Genomic DNA, 11,733 nt, shown 5'->3' with positions numbered 1-11,733 from the left:
AGCTCTCCCGTGCCCATACTTTAAACCACTATATCTCCTAAACGGTTCGAGATGCAACTCTGTGCGTGGTCTCATTCGATTCAGCGCGTCTTTTTCCACAAGATAAAAACACCCACACGCACCAAGGAGGCAAAAGACGTCAAACAATGCTCAAAACCTGCATTTTTTACAAAATGAATGGCAAAATTTTCATTCTTCGAACCGCTATATCTCCTGAACGGTTTGACATAAAAATCTGCGCGTGGTCTCATTCGATTCATCGCGTCATTTTCTACAAGATAAGATCATCAGAGATTTTTGTCCACATGTTTCTCCCAGAAACCCCAAGAAAAAACTGTTTTTTAATGTGTTTTTAGGGTGTTTTAGGTGGTTTATTCTTCAGGTATTCGTCGGAGGTCAAATCTGAGGTCACATTCTTGTTCCTTGGCCAATTTTACTTAAAGTGACCAAATTTTAGCCCTTTACTATGAAAAGTGTAAAATTAGTCCAAAATACCCAAATTCGTGTTTTTTCTCCAAAAGTTAAACTAAAGTTGGCCATATCTCGGGGAATAAATTTTTGCCGGACCTAATATTTTGGCTTTAGACTCTCCTTTAGTTAGTTATTAAGCCTACAAAAAATCAGGCAAATCGGAGAGAGTCACCGGAAGAAGTGGTCCGTCTTAGTTGATTTTGCTCTAAACGAGTGTGAAGGTAATTATTACAAAAAGAATCATCCCCGGCTCGCTCAGATAGAGGCACAATTGGCAACATAAACCGACAGCGCGGATTCCTTCTAATGTGCTCAAGTTATGGAATGTCGCCAGGTTCCCACCGTCCTATCTCAATTCCACATTCATGGCATTAAACGATATCTCCATACCGAACCCGATAAAATCCCGTATCAGCCCAATCAACTGCGTTGGCAAAATTTGATTGAAAACCATCAAACGTTTGCAGCCTAGATGCCAAAGTGCTGTAGTACAGATCGTCGCTCAGCCACCCGCTTCGCCCGGTGTCCACGGCTCCAACGCGTTGCGTCATCGGACGACTGTGGTGCAACATCGACAGCCCGGGGGCCTTTTATGCGCAGCAGGTTGGAAAGGGAAGCCCCCTTCGCCCGTCAAAGTTTACTGCACCTGTGTGCAAAGTAATTGGTTCCCCACCAACGCTGCAACATGCACATTGTACGCACTCGCAAATCTTATATAAGGCGCTGCGACGACCAGGTGCAGTATTCCACCGCCAGCAAGCCACCAGCAAGCCACCAGACAAGACAAGCCCAGGACCTCCGCAGCCTCCCGCATCGAGGTACCACTGCACCGCTGCACGGGGCCCCCCAGCTCGCCGTCGTCCCCGCGCCGCACCGGGACTCCCAGGACGTCGCCGTCAGTGTCTGCTCGCCGCCGTCCCCGCGCCGCACCGGGACTCCCAGGACACCGACAGTGAAGCCTGGTCGCTGCACCCAGCTGCCCCAGACCCCCTGCTCGCCGTCGTCCCCGCCCTGCACCGGGACCTCCAGGACGCCGTCAGTGGGCAGCGTCTTAGATCGCTAACTACTTAGACAGGTGAGCACTGGGCATGCTTCGAACGTTGACCACGCCGCGCGCACACAACGCGAGAGAGAGTGAGAGAGAGAGAGTGAGATGAGAGAGAGAGAGAGAGAGAGAGAGAGAGAGAGAGAGAGAGAGAGGCGCCGAGCGCCTAGTCTCTCTCTCTCTCTCTCTCTCTCTCTCTCTCTCTCTCTCTCTCTCTCTCTCTCTCTCTCTCTCTACCCCCCCTCCACGAGTGGTCAGAGAGAGCGCGTGAGTCACCCGTATGGAATTGGAAATCTGGAAACGGTCTCTTAGAGGTCTTGTTCTCGTCTTCCCGGGAAGACGAGTTAGCGAGCACGGCCAGACCGATTGGAGACTATAAGTAGACCGATGTAAGACGAGTGCCAGACGAGAACGCGGTCCGTGCAGCCGTCTTCCTCTGGTCTTCCTGCAGTCTGACCGTGGTCTGTCTGCCGTCTGGATTTGGTGCCTTTCCAGACCAGATCCAGACCAGATTCAAACGAGATTCAGCCGCCTACATAAAAACAAACACGCGAGTGGCGGACACTGCGTATCGAACACAGACTGTCCGCGTCGGAAACCGGTGCCCCATGCCGCTGGGCCAGAGCGACATGGTTGAAGGGGTCGAGCGGAGCCGTAGTGTATCTGATTCGACCGGCTGGGTGGAAAGAGCAAGTGCCGCCCGAACTCTGAAGTTCTTCCCGTCTTCTAGTCAACAACACTACGTACGCACTCTATTCAGAGGTTCGTCTGTGTAGGAGGGACGTAACAATATTTATTTGCGCCTTAGTAGTAACCGCGATCACAGATCGCGATGTAGGGGGAGACGTTGTTTTAGAAGACGCACGGTGGGCTAAAACGCCCTTCTGGCGCTCAAAACCTCTTTATTAAAAATCGTTTAAACGGGCAAACTTTGTTTCCATCGGATTGGAAATTTTCCGCAGATTTCAAATCTGGTCTTATTTTTATTGTCAGACCAAAACTACGACCACTACAGGCCGTCAAAGTTAAAATTTGTGATAATGTGTTATTTTTTAGTAAAAAATGCAACAAAACGCCACAGCGATTTTGACGGCTTTGCATCTAGATTTTGAACCCCGGAGGTTCCATTTTAAAGAACAAGTATTCCCGTTCAAAATGATATCCGAGTTATCTTCCTGCGATAATTTGAAGGGTGTTGGTGTGCATATAATCGCTTTATTTGTATAATTTTTACTTTAAAAACAAAAGTTTGAGATCTACTATAGAATCAAGCACTATCAAGCAGGTTTCAGCGCTGGAAATTATCAACCTATGTGTCAATTGAAAGGATCAACAGAGAAAACCTGCGCATATTTGCGCAAACAGTAATACGCGGCTGTGAAACATTAAAAAATTGGCAATTTTCCCCTTTTTGATAGAAAATGCGTCCGAACGAAGAAAGAATCCAAGCAACCGTGTCTCCATCCCAACCGTCCCTTGTCTTTTCACGTGCTATTTGGCTCCTTTTCCCTAGCCCCCCTGCCCCTTCTCTTCAACTAACACTCAAGAAAAGGCCACCCGGAAGTGCAACAGAATTGATGGGAATGCAGATCTTCTGGCTGCAATGTTGTTTCATCTGATTCTGTGATCATCTCTTTCAGAAAAAAAAACCTAAAGCCAAGTCTTAAAAACTGTGTGCCACAGTTCTTTCACTTATAGTTGGCCCCTTTGATGACCAGGCTAATGAGCCTGCCATGTTATTGTTCCATGAAGAGTAAAATGATATATCATTTAAAAATTGGTTTTAGGAAATTGAAGTTTGATAGTTGTTATAAAATCTGTAGCCATGATTTTTTACAGTAATGTTTTTAACAACGTACATATAATTGGCTGAGCGATAGCGAAGCCCTTGCCGTGTTTGGGCGCGCTGAAAAGTGACTGGTCGTGAGTCTGTCTGTGACTTTGTACTCACCAACGATTCTCAGCAACTACAGTAGCTATAGTTTCAAGATTTCGTATTTAACGTCACCTTAGTACCCCCCAACACGAGTTTGTTTCAAATCGTTGTTTAGTATCGTTTGAAATATTCAAAACATACTTTTGAATCAGGTTATTAGCATGGTTAGGTTGGCAGCACTCAGCACTCACGAATTTCTCATACCTGCGGCCGCGGCTCTCAAATACGGGACAGAAGCAAATAAGCAAATAAAACAAAATAACGAGCAGAAGGGTTTGGAAATGAGATCGGCCATAGTTTTTCCACATTCTAGAATGATTAAAACCCTTTTAGGGTATCAACACAGCGAAATATGGAGAATGGCCGTGAAAATGATTTACGTGTTTCGTTCCCCTCTCCCCCTCCCCCTTTCGAGGGGAATCTTCTTCAGGTCAGTGCACTTTGACAGAGCAGTGTAAAAAGAATGTTTTTATTTTGACCTTTTGTATTGTGGGCATCTACTTGTTTCATTTTCTATAGTGTCATCCTCTTTTTTTTAAATTCTCATAGTAGAGGAAATCAGGGAAATGCAAATAACTTGTGTTGAAATTAGCAGGCATACTTAGTTTGGACTCGAGAAATACATTCTATTGCAATGCTGCAAGCTGACAAGAGTGCAAAAGTACTAACATGTGTTTATTAATAGAATCAATGTATGGTTGTGTATATTTAATCCTAATAGAGTTTGAATTGATATTGGGTTCAAAGAGACGACTCAGGTTTTGAGCGGTGAGTGAATTAGTGAATGGATTTAATGAGACGATTCCTTTCACTTCACTGAAGTTAATATAACTGGTACTACTCAGTATTGCATACCTGAGTAAGATAAATTGTGTCGGTTCATTAAGCCTTGGGTAGCCTTGGCATTGGACTCTATATGACGAATCACTGGATTTGACAATAATTGGTCCCCGTTAACTGGTTCAGATCAGCCTACCCTAAACTGACTCTCTTAATATTAACTGTGATAACGTATGCCAATCAATATTGTTTTATTCACTGGTTCACAATGAAAGAATGACAAAATGTTTCATAGATATTACTTATAAAATTGAGAATTCATTAGTTAAGAAAAAAGAGATATCGAATAGTGACCCAATCATACGAGTAATCAATTAAGCGATTCAATGCTGGCAATTGAATGTTACTCGACTGAGGGATTCACATTGGTGTGGCATCAGGGAATTGGTGATGACAGAGGGTGCTTCATGAAGACAGTGTACACTGTCCCAAAAGTAAAGTCAAATCGACGAACTTCTCTTAGTCGATTTTACTAACTAAATAGTTTAGTCGATTTGACAAAGAGATGGTCGATTAGGTCGATTTTTTTCACGTAGGTGAATTTTTCATACCAACTATGACGTCACTTGCGCCGTCAGCGCTCCGTGCGCTCAGGTGGCCGGTCGGTCAGTTGTCAATCATTGCGGCGACCTTGACCTACAACCATGGACGCAGACGTGTCCGCGCTGCTGACAGCCTGGGGACTGGACCAGCTGATCGCTACTTTTGGGTGGTAAGCGTAAATTTTAGTGCTTCTTTCTACTTCGTTTTTTTTAATGCCTCACTGCACGCATGAATCAAAATTAGTATGGATTCGTTTTTCTATTGCTTTGTACGACCGGAAAGTTAAATTTGAATTTCGCTCCTTAACCTGTCTCCCAACTGCCGAAGCATGGTTCGCGTGATTCTCGTCACTTGTTTTAGCCGTTCTTGTGCTTTAGCCGTCGCATCAGATCACATTGCCTTGTTTTAAGTCAGATTCATCCAGTTTATTCCCCTTTTGGGCTTGTCGCGATGGTTTCCATAACATCGCGTCCGTAGAGATTTTTATGTCGCGTTGTTGGCCTTACTCCCGTCCCCGTCTCGGGTGGAAGGAGAGGTTATGGTTTCTTGTCTGAGAACAAGTTTGAGTTTCAGTTCTTTGACTGGCTATCTGTCTGCAGCCGTAGTTTCCATAGTTTTACCATGAGTTTAATGTGTGATCTGTGTGAGGGTCGAATTCGTTTCAGAATGGTGTCAAATCGTTGGTCAAAGTAAGCGTCAAGGGAAGGGAAAGAAAGTTTTGCGTGGATCAGCCGGCCGGTGTCAAAGACGGTCAATGACCCATCTAGAGACCAAAACAATGATTACCCCAACTATGTAGGCGCTAGGATTTTCCTATTTCCCCAACCTAGCCATACTTTTGTTTGAGCTGCTTTCTATTGTGTTTCACACCCACCTGCTAATAGGTTTCATTGCCTTGTGTCCGTATTTAATAATCAAGTTTATATGGAGCTTAGCTGTGCCAGTCCTGTATTTTGATCCACTTTGTCTCAAAATTATGTTGTTGAATTAGCCAAAGCAATCCTGCTCTGACTTAGATGAAATGTTGGTGGTTAAATAACCTAGACTCTTTCTTGTGGTTACACGACTAACCTTTTTATTGTTTACAGATCAAGACATATCGCTGGAGGTTTTGAGGACCATCGATGGGCAGCTTCTAAAGGAACTGATACCTTCCATTGGCCTACGGTCTACTTTCATCTCGAAGAGAGAACAGGTAGCGTATGTCTTGCAGTTGGGCATTTCTGTTGCTTAACTTCTGGTGTCATAGTCCCTAATTTTTTGTGTTTTTGTGTTTTCTGTGTTACAGTTCTTGAAAAGCAGGGAACGGAGTCATTTGATGGTGAGTTTATTTTTTTAAACCCTTTTAAAATCTTCATTGAAACCATTCAATATTTACCTGTTAATTTTTTTTTTTTTTTTACTTTTGTTTAGGAACCAGAATCTACACCTGGCGGGTCAGTTGAGGTTCTAGCGATACATCACATTTCATCAAACACTACTGTAGTCGGACCAAGTTCACCGCTTATTCCAACGCCAACTCCTTCCACTTCAGTTCCAACATGCTCTTCAGTTTCAACGCGCTTTTCAGTTCCAACGCGCTCTTCAGTTCCAACTTCCAGTTCAGTTCCAACTTCCAGTTCAGTTGCAACCAGCCCAGTGGCATCAAGTTCTAAATCTGTAATTTTTTACTCTCCAATATTATTATGTGAGGGGGCGGTAGCACTTGATGCAAAATATGTGAGGTATGTTCAATTTTTTCATAATCTTTTGTTTAAGTTGTAGACTTACATCTGTGTTTCAACAGAAACTTATTTCCCTTCCAATTGAACATTATTGATTGAAATGTATCCTTTTTAAGTGTGTCTTATGGTTTTATTTCATTTCTTACAATATTTTAAATAGTTTTGTTTTTCAATGAAATAGTTTTGTCAATTAAAATGGCACAATTGATACAGACACAAACTATTTTTTCAACGGTAATGGTTCCATTTAAAGGCCTTCATATGTAGAATTGGTGAAAAAGATTTTATGCGCATACTTTACAAGACCTCTAAATATCTGTGAGCAGTGAATCTGTCTTGGTTTTTTGTACCATTTTTCAATGCAATGTTGGCCTGGCCACGAACATATTTAAAGTACTTCACATGCTTTTTATAGAGAAATGGTCCCTGAAGTAGCATGTTTCTTTTGGGAAAATTTATTTGTCACATACTTACACAAAAAAATTTTGCAACCCATTGAAAATACCTCATATTATTTCTTGCTTCCAGTGTGCCTACCTTCATAATTGCTGCAATATATGTTCTTACCTTGTCTTATTCTACCCTCAGACTACTTCTTCCTTCGAAAAAGGTGTAGCTGCTAAATTTTTGCCTGAACAAATTCATTGCTGATATTGTAAGTTCCTTTATTTTGTGTTTGTGTTTTTGTGTGCACACGAATGTTTTCAAAGTGTTCAAAGTTTGTTTCAATTGTTACAGGACATTGATGCTGTTTTAAATAAACATGTCTCAGCTTCTGCTGCTGTTCCTTACTATGAACAAAATTTGCTTCTCTGTGGAACTCATCGTACGGGCATTGTGGATGCGCTTATGGTGCATTTGTTTGTTCACGCCAGGGACTTTGGTTGTGTTGACAGGTATGTGAAACCTCAACTACTGTTCTCATTCTGCCTTCATCAGTCTTTTTGGAGTAAAATTATTACTTTTCTTTTTTACAGTATAAAAAATGATCACTTAAGCTTACTCGCTGACAGAATTATTGATCGATTTACTTGTGAGAAAAAGGTAAGTTGAACTTTTTATCCTATCATTTTCCCGTCTTGTCTGAACTCTCTACTATGGTATTAATAATCATTATTATTTTGTCTGTTCAGAGTACTTATTACATCCCACCCTCTGGCAGAAGTGTTGCAACAGGCAAATTGTCGCACAAGTTAAGGAATTTAAGGAGGAAACCAGCTAACTCACAATCCAAGGAAAGTATCTCAGAGGAGAGTGTTGATGATCCAGCTGAGCGTCTTCGCTGTGCTCCTAAAGGTCAGTAATTCAAGCTTTGTTTTTGGCAGGAAATACTCCAAAGTAGCTTGTATTTATTTGAACTTCTGTTTTTCTATCTTCATACAGATCCCAATGTGGATTTAGAAGCTGCCATCAACTTCCTGGCGTTTACAAGGTCTCCATGGACTGAAGTTGAGGAGAAGTGGGTTTCAACCCATCAATACCGCCTGAACCAGTTGAAGACTGAGCCTTACTTGGACAAGTACTTTGCATCGTGGCCAGTCCTGCAATCACCATCAGGATGTACTCTGGTATGTAACATTTTTGAGAGTCCTGTTTGTTCCTGTTCTGGTGTTTTTTGGCCCCTTTTGATTTTTTGTTTTTCTTTCAGCTTGAAGCTGATTTCAATTCTTTGTGGCCTGGTCGAAACTCTGTGATCTTTAGCAAATGGCCATTATTTGAGGAAAAGCTCTTGAAGCTGGCAGAGAAAGATGTCAAAGACCAGACAAGCAAGGCAATTTTGAGTCTGCTGAAGCCCAACACCTCTTCAGGTAGGTTTCAGCGTGGCTGGATTTATTTCTCTTTGGCCCTGGGTCGACAAATTTTGAGGGGAGGGTGCCTTTTATCAGGAAAGACTCCACGCTGGGGCATGATTTTGAGCAAATTGAAGGAACGTTTTTGTTTGTTGGTTTTTCATTCAGTATGTTACTATAAAGATTTTATAAATTTGAAGAATTTGAAGTGGTGATTATAATTAAAATTCTAAATCTTCTTAAGTTTTTTTCTTGTTAAGTGTTGTTTAAAATATTGTGATGCATTTTAGTGGACTGTAACAATATTTCTCTTTTACCTGGGAAAATCTAATTTCGCAAATGTCTCATCATTTCTTGTTGTCAGATGTAACACAAATTAAGCAACTTTCTTTTCCTTTGTTTTAGATGGTCGTACTGCCATAGCATTCAGTATCCTCCCAGCCCTATGTCCGCCAACTAGGAAGATAAAGTTAAACAACGGAAAGCTATGGTTACCCTCAATAGCAGAAGCACGGTCTTCAATGATTCTTCATGCACAGGTTTGTTGAAGTTTGCATTCAGAGAGGAGGGATATTGTAGCCACAATGTATTTTATTTAATGAAACGAAGTCCTTCATCAATAGTACTTGGAGATTGGCCCATTGAGCCTATTTTGATACGATTCACTCCTAGTGCTCCCACAATGGACTCATAGTTAAGGTAATGTTTTAAATGTTTCATTGGTAGGGGGTGGTAAGCCATATGGTTACTCGAAGTACTCGAAGTCTGATAAAGTCTTGAAGAGAACATTATTCCTTATGCTTTAAGACTAATTTTAGTTTTTCATCACCACATAATATAAATTATAACCAAAATAAAATTGTCTTATGTAACTTATTCAAATTAACAATTTTACTTTGGTTATAATGTATATCATGTGGTGATGAACAGACTAAAATTAGTTTTAGAGCATAAGGAAAAATGTTTTCTACAAGACAATATCACACTTTGATTACAGAGATGAACCATGTAGCTTACAACCCCCTACCAATGAAACACTAAAAACATAAGTGATGAGTTCATTGTAGGAGCACCTTCCAGTTGAAATTTTTTTGCTAACGGCAGTTTAGATTGAAGTAATATTTCCAAATGTTGTTTTTTTTAGTACAAATTATGTGTGGAGTCTACATGACTAACATTCGAAAATATTCCATATATTGGGCTACAATGAAACCCCTTCTTCCTCTCTTTAGGCCCCACCTTATACTTCAGACTGAGAAAATATTGCGCTTTGTTTTTGTTTCAGAATGCTAATAAGGTTCGCTTAACTTTAAAGGAAAACACTGATAGACTTTTTAAACAGGGGCAGAGGGTGCAGCCTCTGATAATTGTTGTAGGTCCCACCTTGGACAAAATAACCAAGAGTTATGTCTGCATCGACAAGACCTTGTGGGCTACTAGCTGTGTGATGAAATCCATTGACGTTTGTTTCAAAGCTGTGTTTGCAACAGAAAGTGAGTACCCCGGACAGTCTCAGCACTTTTGGGAAGCCATTCAAAAATCTATTTACAAAATGAAAACTGTGCATGACAAGTGTCAAACCCCTTTGGACAATATTTTTAAATCTCACTGTGAGTGATAGTCATTTGGATTGTTTTTCCCCATACCCTCTTGGTTTTTTTTTCTTCTCTTTAGTTAAGTTTATTTTGTTGTTTCTTTGTTGTTGTTAATGTAGTTTTGTTACTATGGCCTTTTTTTGTTTTGTTTTGATGCATTGCATCCTACCATTCCACAACTGATGCAGCACTACAGAGATGCTCATTATTTTGGGGGTGCACGTTTTTAAGTATTTCCCTGTCGGCAACCAGGGTGGGGAGGTTCTATGACAGACTAGAGTCGTTAGCTAATCATTTACAAACCCCTGTAATGACATAGATTTAAGGGGCAGTAGCGTCATTTGCACGTGTTTTGACGTTTTTGAACCTCCTGTTTAGACGTTAAAATAAAGATAAGTATGAATGCCAGAGACAAACGGCAGGAACCATTTTAAAGATAAAAGTTTTTACAACATTTTCAAAAAAAAATATTTTTTTTTAGCATTGAATTAGGATGTTTTGTGTTCTATGCAAAAATGGTCTGCAAAATTACATGGTGTCACTGCGCGCACGATTTCAGCCAAAGTTTTTAACTTTTTACCAATCGGGAAAATGCATCTGAAAAAGCATGAAATTGCCCATAAAAAGACCCTTTGGGGTTTTAAAATTGGGCAAGAAAAAATATTGAAACGCTCATCTTCAACTTAAGATGGAAACGAACCACATTTTTTCTGGCCCATATTAAAACCCAAAGGGGCTTTATGGGCAATTTCATGCTTTTTTAGATGCTTTTACCGATTGGTAAAAAGTTAAAAACTTTTGGGTGCAATCGTGCGCGCAGTGAAACCATGTAATTTTGCAGACCATTTTTGCATATAACACAAAACATCCTAATTCAATGCTAAAACAAAAATTTTTTTTGAAAATGTTGTAAAAACTTTTATCTTTCAAATGGTGCCTGCCGTTTGCCTCTGGCATTCATACTTATCTTTTATTAACGTCTAAACAGGGGGTTCGAAAATCGTCAAAACACGTGCAAAAGACGCTACTGCCCCCTTAAATATTGTAAACTATGATAAAGTGATATAATGAATTTGTAATATTTGATGATGTGGATCAAATTGATATTGAGCCTGTTCAACCTGTTTAACCTATTGAACCTATTGATCATGTTGCAATAAATGAAGATAGAGCTCCATTGACCTTAGAAGAATTTGTTATTTTAGTGAGCTCATCGGCTTTGAGATTCGTTGCCAAATTATATGCAGACCCTGTGTTGCCAAGAGGTCTTATACAAACAATTATTAACCATTTCAATAGTTTTTTGACGGGCTCTTATCTACCTCATCTTAAGGGCGTAGGAGCGGGTGGCTACTCTGAGAATGGTAGCATCCGAGAGCGTTTTCGGGTGCATCCGCAGTCGTCTGAGGCCGGGGCCCCGATGCCCCGTAGACCTGGTTCGCAGACAATGCACCCTCGGCCGGCTGTTTATGGCCGGCCTGCCGGAGTGCGGGTGAATGACACCCCGGCACGGGGCTCGGCCTGGGCCGCACGGAGCAGATCGCCAGCTTTTCGTGAGTTCGGCTAGTTCGGGGTCAGTCTTCAACTCCTAAGTCCAAGTTTCAGGTCAAAATCAAAAGTTTTGACCAAATTTGACAAAATATGTTTTGCGAAGTACTGATTATTTCTATGTAGCTAAAAAAGTTGTTTTCGTTGCTCTGTTAAAAGTGGCCGCAGAAACTTAATTTTTAGATGGAAAGATCAAAAATTTCATCCCGAGTACAATGGTGAACATCCCATGAGTGTCAAA

General features: G+C 41.1%; 1 protein-coding gene and 1 long non-coding RNA gene across 2 annotated transcripts; both read left to right on the top strand.

Annotated features, from left to right (window-relative positions):
* Positions 1-5,932: 5,932 nt before the first annotated feature.
* On the top strand, positions 5,933-6,479 carry LOC117645871. The gene is made up of 3 exons (XR_004587751.1): positions 5,933-6,030; positions 6,124-6,156; positions 6,249-6,479. It is a non-coding gene; the product is annotated as an uncharacterized LOC117645871 (long non-coding RNA).
* Positions 6,480-7,147: 668 nt separating this feature from the next.
* On the top strand, positions 7,148-10,267 carry LOC117645857. The gene is made up of 8 exons (XM_034386363.1): positions 7,148-7,214; positions 7,298-7,455; positions 7,537-7,603; positions 7,693-7,855; positions 7,943-8,127; positions 8,208-8,367; positions 8,755-8,888; positions 9,635-10,267. Exons 2-8 carry the CDS (start codon positions 7,409-7,411, stop codon positions 9,965-9,967), a joined length of 1,089 nt encoding a protein of 362 aa, XP_034242254.1. The 5' UTR covers positions 7,148-7,214; positions 7,298-7,408; the 3' UTR covers positions 9,968-10,267.
* The last annotated feature ends 1,466 nt before the right edge of the window (positions 10,268-11,733 follow it).

The sequence above is a fragment of the Thrips palmi genome, unplaced genomic scaffold (genome assembly GCF_012932325.1).
Source record: "Thrips palmi isolate BJ-2018 unplaced genomic scaffold, TpBJ-2018v1 HiC_scaffold_19, whole genome shotgun sequence".
NCBI classification, from domain to species: Eukaryota; Metazoa; Arthropoda; class Insecta; order Thysanoptera; family Thripidae; genus Thrips; species Thrips palmi.
Note: the sequence above shows the minus strand (reverse complement) of the source record. Positions and strands in the feature narration are given on the sequence as shown.